The following is a 26,105-nucleotide window of genomic DNA, read 5'->3' as shown; positions in this document are numbered from 1 at the left end:
TTGCTAGATCGTGTAAGCCCGAACATGATCATGATTCATGAGCATTTCCATGGATTTTTTTTTCGTTGATGTTATTACATTGTTCTTAATCTATATTAGGTTTTATAAACGTAATAACGGCCAACGACTATTATAAGAGTGTACGAAATGTGTCCCTATTGCCCAAATGTGTGGTCCAACTGCTTATGTATTCTTTGCATTGTCCTAGATGTTGCGTCTTGCTGCGTTTCAGCCTTTATGTATATTCATTTATGTTTTCATGAATCCATACAGAGCTAGTAAAACGCTTTTGCTGGTCGTGAACATGTAGGTTTCAACACGAAAATCTATTTGCATTGAAAAGAGTCCCGGGTTTAATACGACACTTTAGTGCGTGATATTTAAAGGAATAGAGTTGAAAAGTGACTCGCCCAGTGGCTAGAGGCTGCGCTCGTGACTTAATGACAGTGCAGCTTCTCTGTTCCAGATGAGGATGGATGGAGATGGTGCTGCTGATGACTACATGCGCTTGGGGAGGAGGAGGGCTCAGAGGAGGACGACGAGCCAGCTCTAGCCTACACTTGGTGCAAGTAATGCTACATCTCTCACACGCACACCGAGCAAGGCGCAACAGGAGACATTCTGAGAGAAGGAACTGGAACTACATTACGACCCCCTAGGAGGACCCCCGATTCAGGTAGGACGAGATAAACGTAACGTCATGTCTGCACGGAATCAGACGCGGTCTAGGAGCCATGATGTCACGATTAGATAACGACACATTTGTCATCGACGAGGTTGCGACTTAAAAACATTTACTATTTGTGTCGGATTATGAAGAAGCGTTTATGTATTTTTCTGTGTATTTATCAAACAGCAAGTATCCCTATAGTGACATATGACGTTTCTGTAACCTACAACTATTTGCAATAGAGATTATTTCGATAACGTTAATTGGCCTTTATCTTTCTAATTAACAGCATTCAACAGGTGTTCATAATAGCCTACTAATGTAGGCTAGGCTACTACTTCATTAGTGTATATTATGTAACCTTATGTTATGCTATATATTGTAGTATTTCGAAGAGGTATAGCCTTATGATGACTTCTGCTAATTGGATTAATCAGGCCTGATTAACATTTCCTTCGCCATAGCACCTACCTTCATAGATTGCATTGAACGTGTTAAGCGTTCAATGCTTAACACGTTTGGGACTCTTTGCCACTCTAGCTTCAACTTAAACCTGCGGCCGTACCGCACACACAGCCTGTTTTGCTGTTGGGAGTGCTCCTCTGTAATGTTCAAAACCTGGAGCCTCCCTCGTTCATGAACCTGACATTACATCGAGGTTACGCCCCACGTGCGGTTTTGGAGTAGGCCTACCGAGATCCGCCCTCTGGCCCTCGTATTGTACTGTCATTTTAGGATCCCAAAAACGTTATATGTGCCATTTGCAGAGTTGAAAATATTGTTTTACCTTCTTGCAAAAAGGCTTTGTGTGATCAGCAAGGCTACAATTGAAACACAATAACTTTTAGATACTTGCATAAATGTTTGATGTTCCATTTGTAGAGTTGCAGATAGTTTCTTTGCCTTTTTACAAAAAGGTTTTAGTTTAGAAGGATGGAAAGTCTTCACATACAAGTTTGTTCTGCTTCCTCTATTCAGAATAACAAAATGTAGCATGCTTTGCACACATCACAGTGCATCTTGTCCTGTATTTCCCTCCTTTCTGCTGCATGGCGTAGTTTTGTATCTTGTGTGATTTAGTTTGGTCAAACATGTGACCAGACGGTCCTTGAGCAAAACACTCCACAATACACCTGCTGTCAACATTGAATAATTTATCAACATCGATCCACATCGTCCCATTTAGTGGTTCCCATCCCGAAGAAGACAGCTGGGGAAAAGCTGGGGAACATTATGAAATAAGTAGACTAAATACTTTTCATTATGAGGGGCAGATGTTCAACCATGCTGTATAACAAGGTGCTTTAGAAGACACAATTTATATTTAACTTTCCCTTTTGATGATGACTACAGACTCCACGGAGAGGAGGAAAATTAGTGACTACCGTTGGCACCCTGTCATTATAACCTCTCCTAAAATAAAATGGAGTCCAATGTCCCATGTTTCCCTTAGTGCAAAATACAGCCTAGGAGGCAACAGGGCTTGGCTACGACTTGAAATAGCACTTTGGGAAGCGCATGGAGTCAGCCCGGTCATTCATTACGCTCTGACCATTTGGGATAGGCTCATGTGCCAGTTTTCCACCACCACCTTCACCACCAGCACCACCCATCGCTGCTAGCAGCTAGACTCCAGAAGACTCCAAAAGCTTCCTGAATGGCCTGGCTTCTCCTTTGACCTCCTTGGAGACAGTGTCGTTTGTGCAGTCCAATGGTAAACAGAATAGAAACAAAAGCGTTCACTGGGTGTTATGACTAAACTGAGCTATCTGACGTGACTTGTACTTGTGTATTAGCCTCCTGTTAGGAGACCTGTGAAATATGGGGGAACATATTATTAGGTGAACTAGGTAATGCATGATATCATATGCGTAGTTTGCCCCCTGTATGAGTACCTTCTTGTGTCCACAGAATTGGTTTTACTTTTGTGTCGATTTTCTTGTGCCAGTATTCAAACATTTGGGGCATGATTTCATCTTGTCTGCTGTGTGAAAGGTAAAGGTTGGTCTTGAGGACAGAACAACTGACATTTTACGTATGCAGTCATATGAGTAACAACTGCAGGTCGGTGCCCTAACAGCTGTCAGACAGCGCAGCACATGGTTTGTATGTCTTGGACATCGACAATGTTTTATAAACACCAGCACGTCTGCCTCTCCAGGCTTCCTGGTTATTTTTAATGCTAAAAGAGCCCAAAGTTGTGCAAATATCTTGGTGCTATATTGGCTACATGATATGATGGAAAAGGCGTTGTTTCAGGCCAGTATTCCTATATATATCTTTCGCTGGTGTTGTCAATTTCTCCATAGCTGTTTCGGAGCAAATTGATTCTTTCTCACTGTCTACCTTGCATTAGGGTGCACTCTCATTGTTTTTTTGAGCCCATTTTTTGGTTTGTTGCCACATTCGTTTTTGAGTAAGCGTGCAGTGCTATATGCATCCCTAATGACATTTATAGTGAGAGATTGTGGGCCTGTAAAATCCATTAATGGAGCTGTTTCAGGGGCTAGGAGCATCATCTTGCCCGAGGGTCTCTCATGGGATTGTTTGTATTTAAATGTTACAGTTTTGGTCATCTTCTTATTGTAAGTTCAAACATGTCTGAAAAGTATGCAGAATGAAGTATGTTGAATAAAAGAAATCATGTGAATAAAAGAAAACACAATGGTTAATGCCAAAAGTATTTACCGTTGTATAAACAAATAGTGCAACAGAACACAGCATGGCCAATTACTAAACAAAAGGGCAAAAGTTTAAACATGACGTAACACATACAGTATATATATATATATATATATATATATATATATATATATATATATATATATATTTATGCATACATTAACGCAGGTATAAACTATCAGCATTAAATCAGTCGCTACAAACTAAGGTGAAAAAACACTGAACCGCAGCAAAATGTAACGCAAAGAAACTCATCCCATTGTGTTCTGTGTCTAGCGTTCCTGCCCCCATGGCTTCGCAGGACTTCTCCGGCGAGCAAGGCCCTGCTGCAGACAGCCTAGGCACGGGCATGGAGGTGGTGGCTCAGGCAAAAAAGAACACTAAAGCCTGCCCCGTCCACACCCCCATCACCAGCGACGCCAAGCGAGGCTTCCGCAAGACGCTCGGGAGACACACAGACTACGTCAAGATCGCCCTGCCGGAGCCCAAGGCCGGCCGCTTGCCCATGGAGTGGTGGAAAACGGTGCTGGCGTTCTTCTATGCCGCCTTCAACCTTGTCCTCACCACGGTGATGATCACAGTGGTGCACGAGAGGGTCCCTTCCAAGGAGAGCAGCCCGCCACTCCCTGATAAGTTCTTCGACTACATCGACCGGGTCAAGTGGGCGTTCACTGTGACCGAGGTGAACGGCATGGTGCTGGTGACCATATGGCTCATCCAGCTCTTCTTCTTCAAATACAGGTGAGATCTTCCATCACCGTAACCCCTTGGGAGTTGTTTTTCTCCTTTCATTCAACTTTGAATAGCATTTGAGTTTTTATTATTAAGCGAAAGAATTACAAAGCATCATCATCGACATGCCTTTTAAAGGGGACCTATTATGCTTTTTCGACTTTTATGACCTATAAACGTTGTTATAATGATTGATAGTCATGTTTAACCATACTAAAGTGTCAATTAATGACGTACATGCATTTCGACGTATTCCCTGCTGACAGTCTGGGGTGGCTGTGCAGAGCGCTAAACACTCGGGACAACGTTTGCGATTCACTTGTTCACATTTCCGGGAAATCATCTACGCGTAGAGGCACTCCTGCCGCGCCCCCATATGCCTGGTCAAATCTGCCCGCGCGCGCGCTAAAAGGAAGGTAACCAATCACAACGGAGTTGGGTTGGCAGGAGGGGGGCGAGGGGGCGGAGAAGGAAGAAACCGAGCGTTGACAGAGAAGGCAGAAAGCGCCCAAATGAGAGGAAGAGTTTCCCGAAAATGTACATCGTTTTTTGTGTATGGTTAAACATGACTATCAATCATTATAACAACGTTTATAGGTCATAAAAGTCGAAAAGCATAATAGGTCCCCTTTAGGGAAACATCAAGTAAGCCATTCTACAGCGATGGAATTACCTTTACTTTCTGTAGAGAAATCAACTCAATGAAAGTCGGCTCTGGTCCCTCATGTTGTTTCAGGTCAATTGCAAGCAGGCGGTTCTTCTTCCTCATTGGTACACTGTACCTGTACCGCTGTGTCACCATGTACATCACAACCCTCCCCGTGCCTGGCATGCACATGACCTGCGCCCCGAAGGTGAGAATTATCACTCAGACTGGGATAACCTAGTGGCGCTAAGGGTGTTTGACTCCCAGGTAGGTGGTCAACTTAGTCATCTCCAAACCCTATGCAGTATGGTTCTCTGAATCTTCGGTCCATGTAGACAACATTTTGACTAGCTTGTAACTGCTTGTGACTGCGCACACTGGTCCACATCTTGAAAACAGATGAGTAAAATTCTATCTTCAAATTGGCCAATTTCATTGGCCAGAGAATCAAAGAGCCCTAGATTTTGATAGAACAATATGTGGGCCCCATGCAGGTTAGCCTACTAGGTAGTACGTTTAGCATCTCGCCACTTGTTAACCGACACTACTTGACTTGTTTGTCAGAATGAAGTGAACTGAGGGACCGAGGTAATAAATGGTTTGAATAATCTTCGGCTTCACTCTAGTAACCAAAGAATGTCATCAGACCGGGTTGACCTTGTTTACTTACTTCAGCCTTTCTTTTTGTATGTAGCTACACGGTGATTCCCAGGCTAAGCTCCAGCGTATCCTCCAGCTGATCTCGGGCGCAGGGCTCTCCATCACGGGCTCCCACCTCATGTGCGGGGACTTCCTGTACAGCGGACACACGGTCATGCTCACCCTCACCTACCTGTTCATCAAGGAGTGTGAGTAGTCACAAAACAAAAACACACATTTCTTTGTATCTAAAGGATTTGTTTGTAAATGGAATGAATGGAGGAACATTCAAATATTGTATAATGCCTTACCCTTTTATGGTCTTTAGGTAAACAGAGTTGTGGTTCTTGCCCCAAGTGTCACTAGCACCATGATTGGCAAACACTGGTATAAGACTGGTTATGATGTACTATTTATCGATACAGTAACTTTCTATGAAGACTTAGGTCTCCATTGATGCTGCGTCTCCTGACGCTGCGAGATTGGTCATGAAGCATAACATCCTCTCGTCTCTCCAGACTCACCGCGGTCATTCTGGTGGTACCACCTGCTGTGCTGGCTGATCAGCGCAGTGGGCGTGGTGTGCATCCTGGTGGCCCACGAGCACTACAGCGTAGACGTGGTGGTGGCTTATTTCATCACCTCCCGCCTCTTCTGGTGGTACCACACCATGGCCAACCTGCAGGTCAGTACCACACACACACTGTGTTAAGTCTATGGCGTGGGTGGAGAGTGTGTGTGTGTGTCTCTCGTAATGTCTCTCTGTGGACGTGTCTTAAGTGTGTGTGTGTGTGTGTGTGTAGCTTTGTCAGTGTGTATAAGAGTATGTGTGTGTCTGTGTGTGTGGGCAGCCATTAGCCTTGTTGTTTACTTAAGTCAGTTTACACAAGGAGCTCTCCCACATCTCTGTGGAAGCCTAGTGATGCATAGCTCTGTTTTGCTGAGGGAATTTACCTCTAAGGTACTAAAATAATGACTATGTAAACATAGGAATATATTACATTTGAAATTTGTGGTTGTATATTTTATGGCTATTATAAACTTTCAACATTATAACCAAGAAAGATCGTCTCTGTCTGGTTTTAACCATCCTGTACTAATAAAATAAACTCTACTAACCTTGTCTTGTCTGGCTAATATCTATTGAAGTGGTTTGTCCCAAGAGTGACCTAGTCACTCTGATACAATGAGGTGATTTGGTTCTCATACAGTGTACAAATATTACATTTTAGTGCGGAACCTTGAACTTTTATTAGAAAGTGAGAAGAAAATAGAGAATGTAGGAGAACAAAGATGTGGATGCATTCATTCTTGGTATTGAGTTGATTGCACATTGGCATCAGAGTTAGGTGAGGTTGTTCAAGACACTGTATACATGTCTTATAGTTTTTGCTCACACATACACATTTAATTATCCATAAATTAAAGGAGCATTTCACCGGTGGAGGCATGAATATGTATTGAAATTGGGTCCTATATGTAGTCGAATAAAACTACTAAAAATAAAATAATTCTAATTTGGTGCCGTCTTGACCGAGAAAAGGCAGAAAGTGACTTTTTGGTGCTTGTGGATTGAAGACAACAACTCCCACCATGTACCACGATGCACAGCTTCGCTGGCCACTCCCGCTGATCTAGATCTCCGCCTATCGGACACCTCGCTGTTCCATCTACCAAGCTGATACCGCAAGACTGCTTGAAAATCATTCTAGTGAAGAGTATTAGTTGGTGAACTCAGTGAATTGTACTTCAGTTTTATCAACAGCCTCTGTTAGCTTAGCTTCAGACGCTGTGGATGTTAGTTTCTGCTGGTGTAGTCCCACCCACTGGCACTGCTCTAATAGGTCTGTAGCGTCAGTGGGTCCCACCCTAGGGGGTGGGACTAGTGCTTGTAGCCTTACGAGAATCCTCCCCTCTTACACTTCCTATTTACTTCTACGCAAAAATCGTCATATTGCGTCATCTTAAACAGGAAGTGTTGGAGATCGATACGGATCTCTCCAGTCTCTCCAGAAAATAAGGGAATGATGCACGACCATTCAAAAATATGAGTGGGTTTCTAACGATACAAAGCATAAAGGAAATGGGTGAAGTTTCCCTTTAAGGAATCCAAAATGAATCCCTAAAACCAAACCACATGTTAATATATAAAACGTACATCAGGACTCCTGGGATGTCGATATCATACTGTATCTAACCCTTATGCCATGTGGTGATATCTTCCTAACAGACTCTGAAGTGTTCGCCCAACAACTACCTCACGCACACCTGGTGGAACCCCGTTTTCAACTTCCTGGAGAGGAACATCCAGACGGCCATCCCCTGCTCCTACAGCTGGCCCTTCAGCTGGCCCCCGGCCTGCCTCAAGAACCCCTGCAAGAATTACTCCATGGTCCAGAGCACCCGGGAGGAGTGAGGCCGTCTCAGAGGGCCCAGGGACCGTATGGCCATGCCTGGGTTCTCACCCCATTAGCACCCCTGGGACAATCAGTTGATGGGTCCTTTCAATCAGTATTCAGAGAAGGTGTGATGAGGTGAACATGGAGCAGATTTGTATTTGTATGGTGTGCTAGAGTTTGGGCGGATTTCAGGAGTAAACGATAGTATCATACTTGTCATTTTATGTGTTTTACATCATTGTAACTTATTTATATCAAGGGTTTTTTTTAGGGTCAATGTCGTTTTTTTGGTTTCTCCATTCATGATTCTGTTCGATTGGATTAAGAAGATGTAAAGACGATGTTCATTTGGGACCCATTTTTCAGGAGTAAAGTCAGTATTATAAGTGTTAACTATATGCAAGATAAAGTATTTGCTCTCGCTCTCTCTCTCAGCATAGATGGAGGTGGGTTTACCTCAATGTGGTACTAAAGTCACAAGTTGCCTTAGAAAATGTTTTTTAAGTTGCATATATTGGATCAATTGATTGGTTAATTATTATAATTTTTTTTTGTATCGATTTTTTATTAATTTCAAATGTCTGTGCAAAATGTGCAAAATGTGCAAAAGCTTTAATTTTAGGATATGGTCGTAAAAACAGACAAAAGTTGTATTGCTCGTTTTTCCTTGTACAAACCACGGTCTGACATATATTCTTATACCACAATTTAAATAAATAATTACAGCCTTGCACCAACAATGTTTTTTTAAACACAAAAACAGACGGCAAAATAAAAGATATTAATACTTCCAGAGGTGCGGGAAGTAGAGGTGCAGGAGGTGCTGCAGCCCCCCCCCCTGGTGGCGAAGCTTTAAAGAGGGATAATTCTTTAGAGAGGGATAATTTTAGTAGGGATAATTATTTAATTATCTTCAATGTGTATTGGTCAATCACATTTGTCTTGACACGATTGCGATTCAGCCTACGCATAGCATGCACGCACACTCACAACCAGACACAACAACGACGAAGAAGTTCTAGAGTGGTCTGCAGAATACAGGGCCTGTGTAACACAGAATCTTTAGAATTCTATCAACTCTACTTGGACCGTACCCCCCCCCCCCCCCCCCCACACACACGCACACACCTACACACACATTATTTTTTTTCTGACGTAGCCTACGTCACACAGGGAGCGGAGGACGGTTGCCTCCGTGAAGTCCATTAACTCCTGATAATGGACACGGGCATCATCCTGCTTATACCATGGTCACTTGCCAAAGAAAATAAATTAAGTTTGACTTATACCAATAATCATTACCCTTCCGTAAGGTTCTTATGCAACGGAAACATTGTTCAATCCTCAAGTAAATAGGACGGACCTTAGCTACGACTTAGCTAACGTAATGCATTGTACATATTTATACTTCGAAATTCGAATTATATTACAGCCTTTATACGACAGATACTCTAGGGTCATATAACCGCATTGTCTGATTATAGTTTAATTCATTTTTCACAATTGACCAGCTCTCGTTTTGAATACCGAATCACCGCGCCATTCGTTTCAATGGGAATCGCGGTAACACTCCGCAAGTAGTCCGGTAACTTGTCAACCCCAGTGTCTTCGGTTGCTAAGCGACGTCAACGTCTTTGGCGGACTATTTCTCTGCTGATCAACACTACGAATGCTGGTAACAAATGAATTGTAAAAAGACACACTGCGAAGTTCGGACTGCCGCCGAAGCTTCGGCGGCAGTCCAGCAGCTCCGGCGGGGGGAGCTCGGCGGCAGTCCGACAGCTCAGCTCCGGGAGTACAATCCCTTTCTCCTCCATGTCGCGGTTCAAAATGGACTTCAGAGAGTCAAGGCCAAAGTTCCTTTCCCCCAATTCTTCTCAACCATGGCCGAGATAACCCCCACTACGAGTCTTCACTTGTTGTGGAAGTACCAGAGACGTCTTTATGATTCATAATATCATCCGAGGCGCACATAGCTTTTGGCCGTGATATTAGATATAATATTCTATATATTATATATTAGTATTGTTATTATTATTATTATTATTATTATTATTATATTATATTATATTATATTATATTATATTACATACATATAGAGCTCCACGAGTCCGCAAACAGCTACAATCACTTCTCCTCCATGCTGTGGTTCACTCTGACAGCTCATTGGTCAATGGGCAGCAGCTCATTTGCATTAAAGCTACATACACCAGAAACAGCGCATTCTGAAGGGACTGAAACAGAGGGGAATAGCTGTAGGCAATATATTTTTCCGAAATCTATTTCCAGCAAACAGCTTCAAAAAATGTTTCCTGGAACTCATATACTATGTTAACCTGATGGGAAAACACCATAATATGTCTCCTTTAAAAAGTTAAGTTGAGCGGACACAAGACGAGATTTAGGTCAACTCTTCAAAACGTCCAGAATATATTGTAGCACCGGGGCTATGTTTTTTGCATTGTTTTATACCACTGCTATTGGTTGCTGATGTATTCCCATCATGCTTTGCTTTAGGAAGACAATTAAGAAGACAGTTAGGAAGACATTTAAGGCAACCACACACCGGACCAACTGCCCGATTCGCACCGGTAAATGAAGTCGGGCTATTTAATCTGGCCGACTCGAACACCGACATGGGCGGTACACACCTACGGGATTACAGCCGACGCCGTACGTTCCGCGCTTGCGCGAGATGTAATGTCTCCAAAACAACAGGCGGCGCTAATCTGTATTGTTGGCGAAAAAACACGAAAACCGGAAGTAGCAGGTCCTCTCCAGACCTCCTTAGGTCTATCCTCCACCATGGTGATGAATTGTTGCACGAGCTCTTCGATCCACATTATTCAATCAATCAAAACAATGCCAAACAATGCGTTGAGAGAGTGTGTCGACATCTTCTTCGATTGCACTGTTTATCTGGTATGTTTACCATCCTCACTTCCGGGCTTCACTGATTCGCTAGTCAAGCTGCTAGCCCTCCACCAATCAGAATGGTTAAAGAATGACCGACTCAAATGGCCGATTACACATGTTGAATCGTCTGAAATGAACGCCGACGTGGCCAATTTGAGCGACCACACCAAATAGACTCATGACACCGACGCCGATTTTCTCACCGACGCCGATTTTCGGTGCGGTGTGGGCTTGCCTTTAGGAGGAGCGTTAGTGAAGTCAGAGAGTAAATGTTAGGCTCTCGGTTGAGTAAGGTCTTGGTGCACTCTTGGAACGTTACAATAAAGTCACCGAAAGAATATCACGCCTCTGCTTCTTGACATTCGCCACATTGGTGTCAGGAGTGGGATTTTATAAAAAGAATAACCGCACGAAGATACCGATGTCAAAAAGCTATCTCGCGAAGAAACTTTTCGAAATTGAAGAACTTCTTAAGCGTCTCGGCGAAGATCTGCCTGCGGAGATGAGTGATCGACCCGACGGGTGCCAGTGCTCCCCGCCGCCATACAAGACGAGTGACCAGCGCAGAGAGACTGCCAACACTGACCTGCGACGCCGAGAGCTCACCGCTGATCGCCGCCGAGGTGAAGGCGTCGCTGTCTGCCGCCGTCGAGAGGGCGCCGCTGACTGGCGCCGAGAGCTCACCGCTGAGAGCTGCCCCTGTCGACAGCTCGCTGCTGAACGCCGCCAATGAGAACACGTCGCTGGCCGCCACCATCGAGAGGGCGTCGCGGACCGACGCTGAGAGCTCGCTGCTGATCGTCTCCGCCGAGAGGACGTCGCTGAACGCCACCGAGAGGGCGCCGCAGACCACCACGCCCCGACCGCTGCTGCAGGCTTTCCCATCGCTAGCCCGGCACCATGGACCACCTTCAAGCTCCCACGATATGCCGCATCACAACCCTGGAGCCGTACCTAGCGCAAGTTGGGCTGGCTGCAGCGAATAGGAGCAACCAAGACACTGCTGCCCATGTTGCTCTAGCACTGGAGGGGAAGGCGCTGCAGGTGTTGCTCGACCTAATGCCCACTGAGCGACTAGACTATGCGACGCGGGCGGCTGCATTGGAACAACGCTTTGGCCAGCAACATACGTGACCAGCTGACCCGCCGGCGCCGCCAAGAGGGTGAGACGCTGGGTACTTATCACACCAGACTCACACCAGAGACACTGAGAGAACACCTCTGCATCAAGGCACTGCATCAGATCCAGTGATAAGATGAACCACGAGGCCAAGGCGAGGTGACGTGACTACTGCCGAGACGACAGCTGGTAGGTGTCCACAAGGGGAGATCGGAGCCAGAGAAGGGTCTTCATTCTTCCAAGGGGAACCACGCTATCATTGTCAGGTCCACAGATGTCATGTCTACAGTACGCAAAGAACTCGTTTGGAGCATAAAAAATAACTTGTACCGACTGTCATGCGACGATGACTACAAGCTATCGCCAGCGACAGCAAACAAGATTTGGAGTCCACTGATGAAGAAAGTTGTGTCAACTATATCCTTAACTATATGCAGTCTGATACCTCACTTCAATCCGAAGATGAGGGAATGTCTGATTTGTTGATGTTAAATGACCTGGTTAAACGTATCATTGATAATCTGGTTGCAACTGTCATTATAAATGGTGTAACACAGAAACACACAACACTCACAACCGTGCAAACCATGATAGAGAGCCACACAACATTTTCACACGTCAACGATGACACGTCAACCACCTCACACTTTACTGCCCTAACAACCTCTATCGCCTTCCTCTATCGCATGATAGGCCTCAAACAGAAAATCCTCTTCCAGTCAAAGCAGGCAAACGCAGACATTCACTATGACCCCAAGACCATCCAGCGAGTTTTTCGGCACTTCTTTTACGAGGGCCTAGGGTCCAAACACACAGACATTCGACAGCAGCTGAGGCCACTCATCACAACCAACCAAATTTCTGATGAAGAGATCGTCAGCCGGGTGATGAAAATAATCAACTCTGAAAATGAATACCAACGTAGATTGGATAATGTCTCCCGACAGAAAACAACACACACAAACAGTGTTTGAGTTGATGGTGATCAGACTTCAGACACTAAAGAACAGCAGACAATACAGCAGCTCAGCGCTCAAGTGGAATCTTTCACCAACATGGTTGCAGCTTTAATAAACCAGCGAAAACCAGTGGTATATGCGACTCACTCAAAGACTCTACCTGTCCAAGCACTAGGCCAACCTCATGCACAGCCACACACCCCTCCTACATCTTTCCCAGGCCAGCTCTCCCACACATGAAAGGGTCAAATGCTTGTCTGCATCATTGTTTTGTGTGTGGTGAATCAGGACACCGGGCTGTGGGCTGTTTAAAGAGAACCAGGCAGCAGGGAAACGGGAACCGGTCTTTGATGAGGCCATTCCACAGTTCCAGTTCCACTCAATAACTTCCACACTGAAGCAGCTACGGCCACGATCAGAGTTGGTAAAGAGGATGTGAGCATCCCAGCTGGAAAAACAGTGCATGTGCGGTGCAGAGTACCAATTCCTACCACTTCCAACCCTGTTGTGAACCTGCAGAAGGGAGCACACCCTTGGAACAATTAAGTGTCGGGGAGGGTATACTGGAAATTAATAACAGCATGTGGCATCTTGTCAACGTGCCTGTTTCTAACCACAATAAGCATGAAGTAATTCTCCCAAAGAGAACTCAGATGGGATCCAGAAGACAGAGACAGAGACAATATTTTCAGTTGCTTTTGATGCCATACATCCTCGAAACAACATGTTGCAGTACTTGAGTCAAACATGCACAGAATAGACAATACGTACACATGAGCTTATTCAATCAACGTTGGTTGCACACAGTCTGTTAACAGACAGAGAAAATCTATGGGTACAGAAAACACCTCCTCCAAATAGCTCGGCTGCCTATAATGGAGGAGATTGAGCAATATGTTGCAAGCTGCTTTGCTTTACATTTGGACAACCTCATAATTCTCAAGCCTCTGACCACCAGCCTGTGGACATGACCTAGGCTGCCAAAAATAAAAACGATGAGCTGGCATTTATAGCCTAAACGTATAATAGCTTGCACTAATGGTTGGTATTTAACTTGTTTAGTAAGGAAAGCTTCCTCTAAACTTGAGTCGAAAGCGCAACCAACTTCCCATAGGAAAACCTCTCTGCTATTCTCATCAATCACAATGACATCCGGTGTATTTGCTGTTATACCTTTAAATACATGGGGGTCATTGCATTGAAACATTTCTGGTTTCACACATGAATGTTTGTAGAACAAAACAGAGGAATAAAACATGGGTGACACATCTTTGGTGATAATGTCAACAATCCTGTCATGCCTGGCTATGTATAGTCCTTGGTAAACATTACAGCCGTTTAAAATGTGGGACATAGACTCTATGGTCTGACGCTGTCCATGGTGTAGACAGTGAGAGTCATGATTATTAGGATACCAGATGGACAGATTCAGTTTAGTTGGCAGCACCTGGAGGCGTGCCTTTATCGTAAAAATTAGGATTTCCTCATCGATAGCTGCATTTTTTAGAATTGAATGGGACACAGTGTGATCAGCTGACTGGAGGCAGGCAAGCTTCCCTTGCAGCCTCAGTCCTGTCCAGCGCTCCTTTCTCTCTTGCTCTCTGAGCGTTAGAAGGTGCACGACCCGACGCATTTCACGCGCACACAAACACACACACGCACACACACACGCACGCGCGCGCGCGCGCACACACACACACACACACACACACACACACACACACACACACACACACACACACACACACACACACACACACACACACACACACACACACACACACGCACGCAGCAACTTATGTGTGTGTCACACATAAGTTGACGTTGACGTCGCTTAGCAACCGAAGACGCTGGCGTTGTTGTGAAGGGCCCATGCAAGTGAACGGAGCGTTCCGTGGCATTGAGAAGAGCCGTGTCATAATAGCCTAGGCCAATATTTACTTGAGCATCTATATTTATTTATTTTTTAAGAGACCCCCACAGATATGGAATCATAACTCGAACCCTGGCCTAGATAGATGGATAGCCTATGAAGTCTTTATTAGCCTACTACCAAACGACACAAATCGTGTGTGTATGTGCGTGTGTGTGATATAGTTAAATTCAAGGGCCTTGTTTAGGTGTGACTCCGTCAATAATAAATCATCTTCTGATTAGAAATAAACCTCCATTCCGTGCGTGATCTGTCCATAGCTTAATATTGTACTATGCTGCTTTGACATAAAGCATGTTGGTGTTCAATATGTCTGTTGTAGTGTAAAGCATTCTAAAACTGGTGTAAAATGTTGCTGGCCATGAATGTTGCGCAGCATTTAATGACGTCATTAAATAGACACTCTCAGCACCCCGAACTCGGATTGACTTCCCGCGTCCCTGAATACTTCAATTGGAAGGCAAATACTCTCCCAAGTTCAGAAATACCATGAGTGGAAAATATTCAGAGGCAAACATGAACCATGACCATTTGTAGCTTCTTTTTTTTTTTATGATGGCACGAACCAGAGGCGTCGTCAGCCCCTTTTTACTGGGGCACGTGCCCCAGTAAAAGTCTCCAGTGCCCCAGTAAAATTCCATTGATCATTATTAAATTCATCTGCAGAAGCGCCGCTCTCGCTATGGAATCGGCAGGATTCATCAAGTGCATCTCCTGCTGCCTCGGGAGTCTTCAGTCGAGCCTGCCTCTTACCAGCCAATCAAAAAACGAAAGGGGCTACATAAAAGCCAATCAGAAAATAGCCCTATTGTATCTGGGTAAGATTTAACGCAACAACCAATGAAAAAAATCAGTTATTTACGGATTCGTCCACGTGACTCTTCTGAAAGTGTGTAAAGTATGACCAAGTGTTTCTTTCTGTTCAATAGTCTAGATAGAACTTTATCAATCCCCTGTAGGAGAAATTTGTTAATAAAACAATAATGGTAAAAAAAATAAGGAATCTCCCACTTCCGGCTTCCATGAAAGAGAACCATACTAATTCACACAATAGCGTTGATGCAAGTCTAGCATTAAAGGTTAATTTCAGGAAGTTCTCTCCAGTCACGCTGAAACTAGTTTGCTAGTAGTAGCGCTTTAATTTGCAGTGTAAGAGAATTCTGGGAAATCTGAATGCTGACAAAATTCTACTTTAAACTACTTTAAAAAAAAAACTCGACACTGCGACCGGTGAGAACCTTCTTAAATGAACCTTTAATGCCGGATTTATTTATCAGAATTCGGATTTTATCCATGTATTCTGACTTTATTATCAGAATGCTGAATTTTATGAGTTTATTAGCCTATTCGATTTCTGAATTAAAATTCTTGTGATGAATAATCTACATTTGTACAGTCGATGTGCAGCACTTTAATTCCCGTCAACTTTGTTTTCTAACACCAGCATTTCCACAACTATGCTCATGTTCGTGACTGCTATACAAAACCATTTATAGTGCATCTATTTTTCTGCTGGGTAGCGATAGTCGCCCTAAATGCAGCTTTAATTTGGGCTCTGATTCTGAATAAATGCCGCTGCTGAACTGTGTGAATAAATAAAGGGAACTGAAATCTAAAGAAGACACGTGGTTTTGATGTACCGTGAATTCCAGCTGAAAGTGGAACATTACTGCCATCAGGGGAAATTAATGTAACCTAGGCATATTGTAAGTAGCTTTCAATTCCTTGTTTTTTTGTTGATCATGTTTCGTTGGAAACCACGGGAGCTGGAAAAAGCCCAGAGTAAGTCATCTCCTTTTTTAACGTTACAACAAATTCACAACTTGTTTGACACAAACAATGACAACTTGATTGCTGTTAAAGAATGTTGCCCACATAATTAGCACCAGTTTTTCAATACTGAGCGTCTGTAGCCTGTAGTTTTATAGCACACACACACACACACACACACACACACACACACACACACACACACACACACACACACACACACACACACACACACACACACACACACACACACACACGGGCGGAAAATGAATAATGAATGAAAAATTGTCTGTCTTCAAAACTTGAGGAAGTTTTAGACAAAAACTTCCTTAACACAAAAAAGGAAATTATGGATATACAGGGTGTTTTTAACATACTGGATCCAACAATGATCCCAACATTGACACAGATAATTCAGATCATTGCACTCACAATTCCTGTAAACAGTTGTAGTTGTGAGCGATCTTTCAGTGTGTCGAGAAGGCTCCACACCTGGCTTAGGTCAACCATGGGGCAAGGAAGGCTTCACCAACTTTCTCTTTTGTCCATTGAAAAGGAGCAACTATGCAAAGTGAGTCAAAGCCACGTTATTGACCGCTTTGCCACCATGAAGGCGCGGCGATACAGCTTAATAGTGAAAAAAAAAATATTTAAAAAGGCTCTATGCAGTAGTGTATGGCCTTATTTAGTTTAATTTAAGAGCTTTGATGGTTCTATAACATTTTACAGGTTGATTGGTGGCAATGAGCCACCTCACCTTAAGTCAGAAATTCTATTAGTTTTAAACCTTGTTTCTTGCCTTTTTAGTACATGTCGTTCTGGCAAAATTATGCTGTTTCCACACAGCTTCTAAATAAATATAGATGAGTAGACTTCTCCTGATAAAGAGGTGAAGGTCATAAAGAGACTTTTTGTTTATTTGTCAGTTACCTTATTTGTAAATCTTTGAGATGTGTATGTGTTTAAATAAATATAATTGTACGGTACTCATGAATCCATCTTTGCGTCTTTACCTTTACCAGTGCTTTAATATAGCATACAGTATGACAGTGACAACAATTTTGAAGCTCGTACATACCCTTCTGTATCCATCTATTTCATATTGTGCACACGTAAAAAAAAAAATGTTGGCAGTTGGGGGCCTGTGCCCCAGTAAAACTCTAGGTCTAGCAACGCCCCTGGCACGAACTCATTCAGATCCTTTGCTTGGTTTAGTTCATGGGGTTTCTCGTTTTATCCATGCAATTTTCCAAGCGCCTGAGCCAAAACAACAAATGTAAAATAAGTAGGAAGTTTACAGGGGAGAGATGGAGATTAAAGACGAACTAGTTAGGTTAAAGATCTTTGTGAATCGGCCCTTTTAGAACTCAAACAAGGCATAAATGTGGGTGTTTTGTTATATTTTATATCGAATCGGTCAGCTACTTGTTAATTATTATTCATACACAGTTTTATATTTGAACGAATTACTGTTTAATTTCCACATTTAGTGTAGAATAAAAAAAAACAATAATTACAAAAAGATAGATAGAAAGGAAATCAACGTCATCGTCGTGGCCAAACCTCCCAATCAAGGAAGCTACAGCATTCTACCAATAGGGAGCAGCAAAACAATATGACGTGTCCCATGCTTTTCTAGAGTGCCGCTGCAGCAGTGGATACAGTAGCTTCCCTTCTGTGTGAAGCGGTATGGTGTGAAAACATAAAGGAGCCAGGCTTCGGCCACATTTATTTTGTAAAATATATATCCTGTAAATAGAATTGTCGTAATGTACATCTCTGGAACTAACATCATGTTGTTGCTATCGTGGCTAGAATCGTTGCTTATTTATTGTAAAACCCAAGTCTATTCAATAGCCTTGCTGGCAATCTGCACGTTATGCGTTTTGGTTCACTGTAATAGGAAACGTGTGGATCTTACGAATATTCCGCCAGGACCAAAACCAATGCCTATTGTAGGCAATTTTGGTGCATTTCTTGTCCCACCTTGCCTTTGGAAGTTTTTCGCAAAGCCACAGCAGACGAGATCCAAAAAAGGTCATTTGGCTTTTATGACGGAACAAGCCAATTTATATGGTAACATTTACAGCATCTTTATTGGACACAAGTTGGTCGTTATACTGAATGGTTATGAAGTAATTAAGGACGCTCTGACAAACCATGCTGATGTGTTTTCCGACCGACCTGATATACCTACAATTGCCTTAATGACTAAACGCAAAGGTGAGGAACTATGTTACATTATTTTCCTTTCCTAATCTGCTCAGAAATATCTATAACCCAGAAATGAATTGTAACAGTTCATCAGCCCCTTTGTAATAACGATTATAATATAAAAAATAAAGAAGTAATATTGATTATAATTGTATTTGTCAATTGTAACCATAGGAATAGCCTTTGCCCCATTTGGCCCAGTGTGGAGGACCCAACGAAAGTTCTGCCAAGCCAGTCTGCGGACCTTTGGCCTGGGCAAGCTGTCCTTGGAGCCACATATCCTGGAGTGCCTAGCTGTCGTCAAAGAGGAACTGTTACAGCACTATAGGAATAGCAGTGACACAGGTGTGGACCCGACTCCCCTCATCAGAACTGCCGTATCCAACGTCATCTGCTCCATGAGTATGGGTCACAACTTCCATCACGACGACGAGGAGTTCAACACCTTGCTGGAACTGATGGCTCGCGGGCTGGAGATCAGCATCAGTGGGCCGGCGCTTCTGATCAACATCCTACCGGCGCTATATTACCTCCCATGTGGGATCTTCAAGGAGCTCCGGCAAGTGCAGCGGGACATCACCGCCTTCCTGAAGAAGATCATCACACAGCACAGGGCCACCTTAGACCCCAGCGACCCCAGGGACCTGATAGACATGTACCTGGCCAAGGTGCTGGAGCAGCAGGCCGCGGGCGAGGAGGACAGCAGCTTCTCAGAGGACTATCTCTTCTACATCATAGGGGATTTGTTCATCGCCGGAACCGACACCAGCACTAATTCCATTCTTTGGATGCTGCTGTATATGGCGCTGCACCCGGATGTACAAGGTATTAGAACCTTCTTTTCAAACCACACTTTTAATTGTGGGTCTCATCCGAGTGTTTATGTGTGATTCCAGAGAAAGTGCAGGCGGAGATGGACAAGGTGGTGGGCAGAGCGCGACTCCCCTCTATGAAGGACAAGGGGAGTTTGCCTTTCACAGAGGCCACCATTATGGAGGTGGAGAGGTTGACCGTAGCCGTCCCTTTGGGCATTCCCCACATGGCTTCCAAAACGGCAGGTAAATGTCAACAGCTGCACATGTTATTATTTCCTTCGGCAAGAATATATGTTCCTTTGTATGTGTACTATATGCCATGCCGTGGATACTTTCATTGAGTGCATACATTCTTACTTTTTTACCACGTGTGAAGTGTGATGGTTAGAAAGTGAATCTATACTTAATTGAATATAATTTGCAAATGGACTTGATCTAAGTGACAATGTATGCTCAACATGTGTTATGATGCAAATACACTGGATGAGTTGGTATTGACTGCCAAGAAATGTATCCACGCACACAGACGCCTTGATAAAGCATCCTCCATGTTATATTATTATTATGTCATATGTTATTGATTGATTGATTTTGTTTCATATGTTTTTTTTTCCAGAGTTCAGAGGCTTTACTATCCCCAAAGGAACAGTGGTCATCCCAAACCTGTGGTCCGTCCATAGAGACCCCACAGTGTGGGAGGAGCCAGACACCTTCAACCCAGGGCGCTTTCTGGATGAGGCGGGAAAGCTGCTGAGATCAGAGCACTTCATTCCCTTTGGGATCGGTAGGTCACACCCATCTAACAAACAAAACATATTGCAAACATGTTGATAAGATAAGATAGAACTTAAGTAAAGTAACAAGATTTGATTATCATTGGTTTGTAAATGTTTTTATTTATTTTTTATTTTAATCCCTGTATGTTTTAGGTCCGAGGATTTGCATGGGAGAACAACTGGCCAAGATGGAGATGTTTCTGATGTTTACCAACCTACTGCAGGCTTTTCAATTTAGCCTACCAATCGGGGTTCCTGCCCCCTCGATGCAGGGGCGCTTTGGCCTAACACTAGCACCTTGTCCTTACACTGTTTGCGTGATTCCAAGATGAATGCATGTTTAAAAGAAAATGTGCGATCATTGTGATGGACATTGCAGACCATCATGCATTGAGGTAGTTTGTGTATTTAGAGCAAGATATTTTCTTATAAGCTTGAGGACAAGATATCGCCATTCATCGGTGACTCTTCTGCATGCCCGATGGGAACAGTATGCATCCCTGAGTTGAGCCGAGTTCAACATTAGGCCCACTGGGTACTCTGGCATTCCTGCATGAGTGCATGACTTTAAAGGACAAATCCGGTGTAAAATAGATTTGGGATATGTTTGGTATGATAACGAATTGGAAAGTTTGTTTTGGAGAAAAAAGCGCATATAGACACATTCTTAAGTTGGCTGTTTTTAGCCGATTCTATCAAAACGCTATAAACTTGGAACGATAGGGGCATGTGTTATGCTAAAAACTAAATCGCTATTTTAAACTACTTGAAAGGCTAGAAGTAGCCTGACACTTCTTTGGTAGTCTTAACAAACATATAAAACGAGGCATTGATAACCAGTGTTTGTAATAACGCCGTTTAAAGAAGGAACGGTGTTAGGTAACACCGTTATTTTTTCAGTAACGGGGTAATCTAACTAATTACTGTTTCCGTCATTACAACGCCGTTACCATTAGTGTAGGTTAAATGCGGTGCGTTACTATGAATTGATTGAATAAACTGGGTATCCGAACGCACCCCTGGCTCCAAACACAAACTGCTAGTGAGGAGACCGGGTGGGTTAACAACGAGAAAAGCGATTATGATTGGCTAAGGCAGAGGCATGTTTCATGGTAGCCAATCGGAGCCAGGACACGCGCACCACACACACGCACACACATGCACACGCACACACCAAATAGATTCGATGAAGCAGCAGAAATGGCGAGTCCGGAGCAATCTGATGAAAAGTTGGCATTTTCTGTAGTATTCGGCAGATGTTCCACAGCCTTTGCAACTAAGCAAATTAAAATTCAGTTGGAAGTATATCAGGGCCTTTAATGGGCAGTTCAACCATTTAACACATTAAGGCCAAGTGAAAACTGCTCAGAAAAATCCAAATTCTTTTTCATATAGCAACTTTCTTTTTTTACAGTAACGCAAATAGTTACTTTCCCTAGTAGCTAGTTACTTTTATTATAGAGTAATTCAGTTACTAACTCAGTTACTTTTTGTAGTAGTATAACTAATTACTTTTGTAAAGTAACGCTCCCAACACTTTTGATAACTTTGTAAGTGTACAGATAGTTTATTAAAAATGACATTAAAATGTCCTTTTTAAACAATCTGTACACTCACAAAGATATCAATGCCTCGTTTTATATGTTAAGACCCTTATTATACTACCAAAGAAGTGTCAGGCTACTTCTAGCATTTTAAGTGGTTTAAAATAGCGATTTAGTTTTTACCATAACAAATCGTTCCAAGTTTATAGCATTTTGGTAGAATCGGCTAAAAACAGCCAATTTAGGAATGCGTCTCTGCGCTATTTTGCTCCCAAACGAACATTCCAACTTATTATCATACTAAACATATCCCAGATCCATTTTACACCGGATTTCTCCTTTAATGCATTTCTTGAGAATTCTTAATTCAATGGATCTTGTAGGCTGCTCTGATAATTATTTGAGGTTAATTTGAATTCTGTTTAGATTAATTTCCACAAATGTTTTCCAACAGTTAGTATATTTATAACAATATATTCTCCCTTATGATCCTAAGAAGGACAAGATATCACCATTCTGGATTGATGACCGTTTTTGGCATGTCCGATAAGAAAAACAATGAGGTATACCTGAGAGCAGCTAACTTTACTGGCCCGCTGGGCACCTTGGCATTGCATGAGCCATGACTATTATTCTCTTGATAATTCTCATATCATTGGATCTTGTAGACTACCCTCACCATTGTGGGGGTTCGTTTAAATTCAGTTTAGGTGAATTTCACCAAATTCATGTAATTTGGCTTAAAGTCATGTTTGGTCAAAAAATAGGCCTATTTGTTTCCAAATAAAATGGGCCGGTAGCTACAGTAGCTACAGCTTAATGTTATTCTATTTACGTTTCAATTAAGTATGGATAGAGAATGTTATGCATCCATTGCACATATTAGAGTTCTTTGCTGAATTGCACATATATTCACAGTCAATGAATTGATATGGTATATTGTTCGTTAATAAAACATATATTTTTTCTGTATATGTTTTGAACGATTGAATACTACACAAAATCTAAAGATCAATAAAGAATGCATTCCCAATAGATATGTCAGTATATGTGATATAACGTTCTAATACCTATGTGAGTAAAAGGTCGTCCAAGTCACGTGGTTGTAACAGACAGTGAACTTCTACCCACATTGGGATACTGACTGCAACATAGCTGTCCCAGCAGCACGGTGCTAACATATCGAAAGCATGGCTTTCCTCACTCACCAAGTCACACGGGGCTTCTCCTCTTCAGCTGTCAGAAATGTGATTATAAAACAAGTTATGATCATCGGAGGCGGTCAGATGGGCGCAGGAATTGCACAGGTAATGTAAAAAAAAAGCTGTGCGTTTGTTTTGGCTATTTAGCTTAGCTACTTAACCTTGCCTGCCGTCGGGGCTAGAACAGTGCTCGTGAGCTAGATTACGGTAGCTAATATAACCATATTTGGTGTGTCTGTGTACCGTATTTGACTGTCTGGCTGATTGTTATAACGAGACTTTACCTACAATTCTTGTTTTGTAAGGTCGCTGCTGCAACTGGCCATTCAGTGACGTTAGTGGACATGTCAGAAGACATCCTGAAAAAGGCTGTAAAAGGCATCGAAGGCAGTTTAAAAAGAGTGGTGAAGAAGAAGTTTGCGGATAAACCAGAGGTGTGATGAATTTTCAATATGCATAAAGTTATGGAACGTTTTAACTATATTACGTATATGACAACGCAGTGACGTGGTTACGCAATGACGTACGTTTGTTCCAGGCAGGTGCTGAGTTCGTGCAGAATGTGATGAAGAATGTGTCATCCTCAACAGACGCAGCGTCTATCGCCCAAAGCTCGGATCTGGTTCTTGAGGCCATTGTAGAAAACCTCAAAATCAAGCAGGATCTGTTTGCTGGACTAGATAAAGTTGCCCCAGCGTAAAAAGCTTATATTACTAATTTCCTCACATTTAGTTGTATCAACCTGTCACCCTTACCATATTTTGTATATTTGTTATCTTGTAACGGAACATATTTTGATATGAAGTGTTGACCATTAATATTTTGATTAGCCTAGGTTATGGTATATTTACTTTAATTTAGGATTTGACTTAACTAAAAAGGCATCTCAAAATGTATCACCAACAAAGACTCTTATGATACATTCTGTGAACAATCCCCATTGGAACATAAGTAATAGAATAGTAATAGCATGACAAGCATGTCATTAATAAATAAATTTATAGCGAACATATTAATACAATTAGGTGCATAAAGCGTGTGGCTACGATTTTTTACGTTCTTTGTCACATAGTTTCAAGATGGCGTTTCAAGTCTTTTTTTTTTCTTACTGCTGCTCTCTTGCTGTTCTGTTTCAGACACACAATCTTTGCCAGCAACACCTCATCGCTGCCCATCTCTGACATCGCCAGCTCCACCAGTAGGTTGGACAGGTTCGGAGGTCTTCACTTCTTCAACCCGGTCCCTATGATGAAGCTGGTAGAGGTAGGAGGCCAAAGTGTTGTAGTTGAGAGCAGTAAACCTGGTAGACCTGATTAGGATGTTCTGGGTTCAATCCCTATTGTACCTTTTTTAAAGGTAACCAATGCTCAATGTATTATCGTGCGGGGCTCAAATTTGAGAAGTTGTGAACAATAATTATTTCCACAAGGTTATTGGCACGTCAGCCACTAGCCAGGATACCTTCGATTCCCTGCTGAACTTCAGCAAGGCTCTTGGGAAGACACCGGTGTCATGCAAGGTAAGGCTTTGCTCCCTAATGGTAATCCTGATCTAATCGTATAGTAATGTGTGGGTAATGGTTGTCATTGACGGTTGTTCGGCTGGCCTCTCCCTCCAGGACACTCCTGGGTTTATTGTGAACCGCCTGCTGGTGCCCTACATGATGGAGGCTATCCGGTTACATGAGAGAGGTACGCGTTACAATCGGGAGAGAGAAAAACAATGGGTGTGTTCATATTATGAGATGCACCGACGTGCATCAACCAGTCGATTCACACACGTCGGCGTCTGCATCAGCAGATGGAAAGGGGTCTTTCTGCAATTTCATAACAAACAAAAAAAGTTTTGCAAAGCATTGTGTTTCATATTTGAAAACCTCCATGGTTGGTGATTTAATGACGTCATCATCGTTTAGCAGAACCTGTAGGAGATACTTTGGGGATTATTTCATTAGTTGTTTTCCCCTTGTAGGCCATGGATCTAAAGAGGACATTGACATTGCCATGAAGCTCGGAGCGGGCTACCCCATGGGACCGTTTGAACTCCTCGATTACGTAGGTCTGGACACGGCTAAATTCATTATCGACGGTAAGATAGCGCTATTGTTACGCCTCTGATTGAAGGTTATATAAAGAAAATTGCAGTATGTATTTAACGTCTCTGGCTATTCATCAGGTTGGTGTCTGATGGACCCAAACAACCCCCTGTTCGGCCAGAGCGAGATGCTGAACAAACTGGTCGCTGAAGGCAAATATGGCAAAAAGACTGGAGAGGGTTTCTACAAGTATAAGTGATTAACACACGCTCATAGTGTGGCATGAAAAATAAAAGGTTCAGGAAGATAGATTGCTGGACTCATGTTGACGTGAATGCGCGCTATATTTGATTTCTGCGATCTGAGAGGAAAGTTGAAAGAGATCACACAGTGCAATTATAAATGCTAAACACACTACACGTACACAACAAAAAATCATTCACCAAGCAACTATGAAACATATCAAGATTTTTACCTTTTTTTGTGGACTCGATCACTCGTGTCAAACGACATAATTTGTATTGGCATTGAATGTGTTTAGTCTAACTTGAGTAAATCACACTGTTATGACAACGATATTGAACTGAACCCTCGTGCCTTCATACAACGCGTCTCCCAGCTGACCTGTGTCCAGGCGGTCATCTTTCTCTGTATATAAATGTTGTTGGTAATAAAGGGAGCTTTTCCATGTGCGTCTAATGCTTGTGTTGTCTTTAAATGTGACTGATGACGATGGGAAGATGTAATCGTTTGAGTTGTAAATCAACTTAAAATACAAAATATCTATATTTTTTCTTTTGATTTGCAAGCTAAGCAATTTCAATTAACGTTCAATGAGAGATGCATCAAATTACAACCCTAAATGAATGTTTTAGTTTTCTGAGAAGTACTTGTGTTAGAGTGTAGTGTTAGATGCGAATAAACATAAGAGATATTTTTGAGTGAGACGCCCCTTAAAATAACTCATGATGGCGCTGTTTCACTAGAAATCCACAATGTAGCAATTTCGGGAAACAAAATAATATTTTGACATTGACTTCTTCATCAGGGTTC

At 42.7% G+C, this 26,105-nt stretch overlaps 3 protein-coding genes and 1 long non-coding RNA gene across 9 annotated transcripts; 3 read left to right on the top strand and 1 right to left on the bottom strand.

The window, feature by feature from the left end:
- The first annotated feature begins 456 nt into the window (after positions 1-456).
- Positions 457-8,501, top strand: sgms2a (sphingomyelin synthase 2a). 3 transcript variants are annotated; one of them, XM_060047577.1, is made up of 7 exons: positions 457-676; positions 2,235-2,384; positions 3,629-4,093; positions 4,821-4,938; positions 5,425-5,578; positions 5,888-6,054; positions 7,600-8,501. In XM_060047577.1, exons 3-7 carry the CDS (start codon positions 3,642-3,644, stop codon positions 7,783-7,785), a joined length of 1,077 nt encoding a protein of 358 aa, XP_059903560.1. In that variant the 5' UTR covers positions 457-676; positions 2,235-2,384; positions 3,629-3,641; the 3' UTR covers positions 7,786-8,501. The 3 variants fall into 3 exon arrangements, with proteins under 3 accessions (XP_059903560.1, XP_059903558.1, XP_059903559.1); XM_060047575.1 differs by lacking the exon at positions 2,235-2,384 and having other exon boundaries at positions 458-676; XM_060047576.1 differs by lacking the exons at positions 457-676; positions 2,235-2,384 and having other exon boundaries at positions 3,480-4,093.
- Positions 4,011-12,153, bottom strand: LOC132454300 (uncharacterized). 3 transcript variants are annotated; one of them, XR_009524909.1, is made up of 5 exons: positions 11,271-12,153; positions 5,894-6,048; positions 5,401-5,523; positions 4,758-4,925; positions 4,011-4,148 (listed from the first exon to the last, which is right to left on the bottom strand). It is a non-coding gene; the product is annotated as an uncharacterized LOC132454300 (long non-coding RNA). The 3 variants fall into 3 exon arrangements; XR_009524907.1 differs by lacking the exon at positions 11,271-12,153 and adding an exon at positions 10,420-11,179; XR_009524908.1 differs by lacking the exon at positions 11,271-12,153 and adding an exon at positions 7,303-7,603 and having other exon boundaries at positions 5,894-7,265.
- A 5,939-nt stretch (positions 12,154-18,092) lies between these two features.
- Positions 18,093-22,850, top strand: LOC132454294 (cytochrome P450 2U1). 2 transcript variants are annotated; one of them, XM_060047571.1, is made up of 5 exons: positions 18,093-18,542; positions 18,855-19,505; positions 19,577-19,738; positions 20,112-20,279; positions 20,425-22,850. In XM_060047571.1, the coding sequence occupies exons 1-5, from the start codon at positions 18,236-18,238 to the stop codon at positions 20,601-20,603; spliced, it is 1,467 nt and encodes a 488-aa protein (XP_059903554.1). In that variant the 5' UTR covers positions 18,093-18,235; the 3' UTR covers positions 20,604-22,850. The 2 variants fall into 2 exon arrangements, with proteins under 2 accessions (XP_059903554.1, XP_059903553.1); XM_060047570.1 differs by having other exon boundaries at positions 18,093-18,689.
- Positions 22,851-22,928: 78 nt separating this feature from the next.
- On the top strand, positions 22,929-25,751 carry hadh (hydroxyacyl-CoA dehydrogenase). Its single transcript, XM_060047573.1, has 8 exons — positions 22,929-23,122; positions 23,323-23,451; positions 23,556-23,713; positions 24,154-24,280; positions 24,447-24,536; positions 24,636-24,708; positions 24,989-25,105; positions 25,193-25,751. Exons 1-8 carry the CDS (start codon positions 23,006-23,008, stop codon positions 25,309-25,311), a joined length of 930 nt encoding a protein of 309 aa, XP_059903556.1. The 5' UTR covers positions 22,929-23,005; the 3' UTR covers positions 25,312-25,751.
- The last annotated feature ends 354 nt before the right edge of the window (positions 25,752-26,105 follow it).

Source organism: Gadus macrocephalus, chromosome 3, assembly GCF_031168955.1.
Source record: "Gadus macrocephalus chromosome 3, ASM3116895v1".
NCBI lineage: Eukaryota > Metazoa > Chordata > Actinopteri > Gadiformes > Gadidae > Gadus > Gadus macrocephalus.
This window is presented reverse-complemented; position numbering and strand designations above follow the sequence as displayed.

What these genes read in the sequence shown, in the direction of transcription:
- sgms2a (XM_060047577.1), top strand. Translation starts at nt 3,642, where the DNA reads ATGGCTTCGCAGGACTTCTCCGGCGAGCAAGGCCCTGCTGCAGACAGC. An exon ending in CTACCTGTTCATCAAGGAGT is followed by an intron (nt 5,579 to 5,887) that starts GTGAGTAGTCAC and finishes TCGTCTCTCCAG; the next exon opens with ACTCACCGCGGTCATTCTGG. An exon ending in ACACCATGGCCAACCTGCAG is followed by an intron (nt 6,055 to 7,599) that starts GTCAGTACCACA and finishes TCTTCCTAACAG; the next exon opens with ACTCTGAAGTGTTCGCCCAA.
- LOC132454294 (XM_060047570.1), top strand. Translation starts at nt 18,236, where the DNA reads ATGTACATCTCTGGAACTAACATCATGTTGTTGCTATCGTGGCTAGAA. An exon ending in GCTGCACCCGGATGTACAAG is followed by an intron (nt 19,506 to 19,576) that starts GTATTAGAACCT and finishes GTGTGATTCCAG; the next exon opens with AGAAAGTGCAGGCGGAGATG. An exon ending in CTTCATTCCCTTTGGGATCG is followed by an intron (nt 20,280 to 20,424) that starts GTAGGTCACACC and finishes TGTATGTTTTAG; the next exon opens with GTCCGAGGATTTGCATGGGA.
- hadh (XM_060047573.1), top strand. Translation starts at nt 23,006, where the DNA reads ATGGCTTTCCTCACTCACCAAGTCACACGGGGCTTCTCCTCTTCAGCT. An exon ending in CTAGATAAAGTTGCCCCAGC is followed by an intron (nt 23,714 to 24,153) that starts GTAAAAAGCTTA and finishes GTTCTGTTTCAG; the next exon opens with ACACACAATCTTTGCCAGCA. An exon ending in CTATGATGAAGCTGGTAGAG is followed by an intron (nt 24,281 to 24,446) that starts GTAGGAGGCCAA and finishes TATTTCCACAAG; the next exon opens with GTTATTGGCACGTCAGCCAC.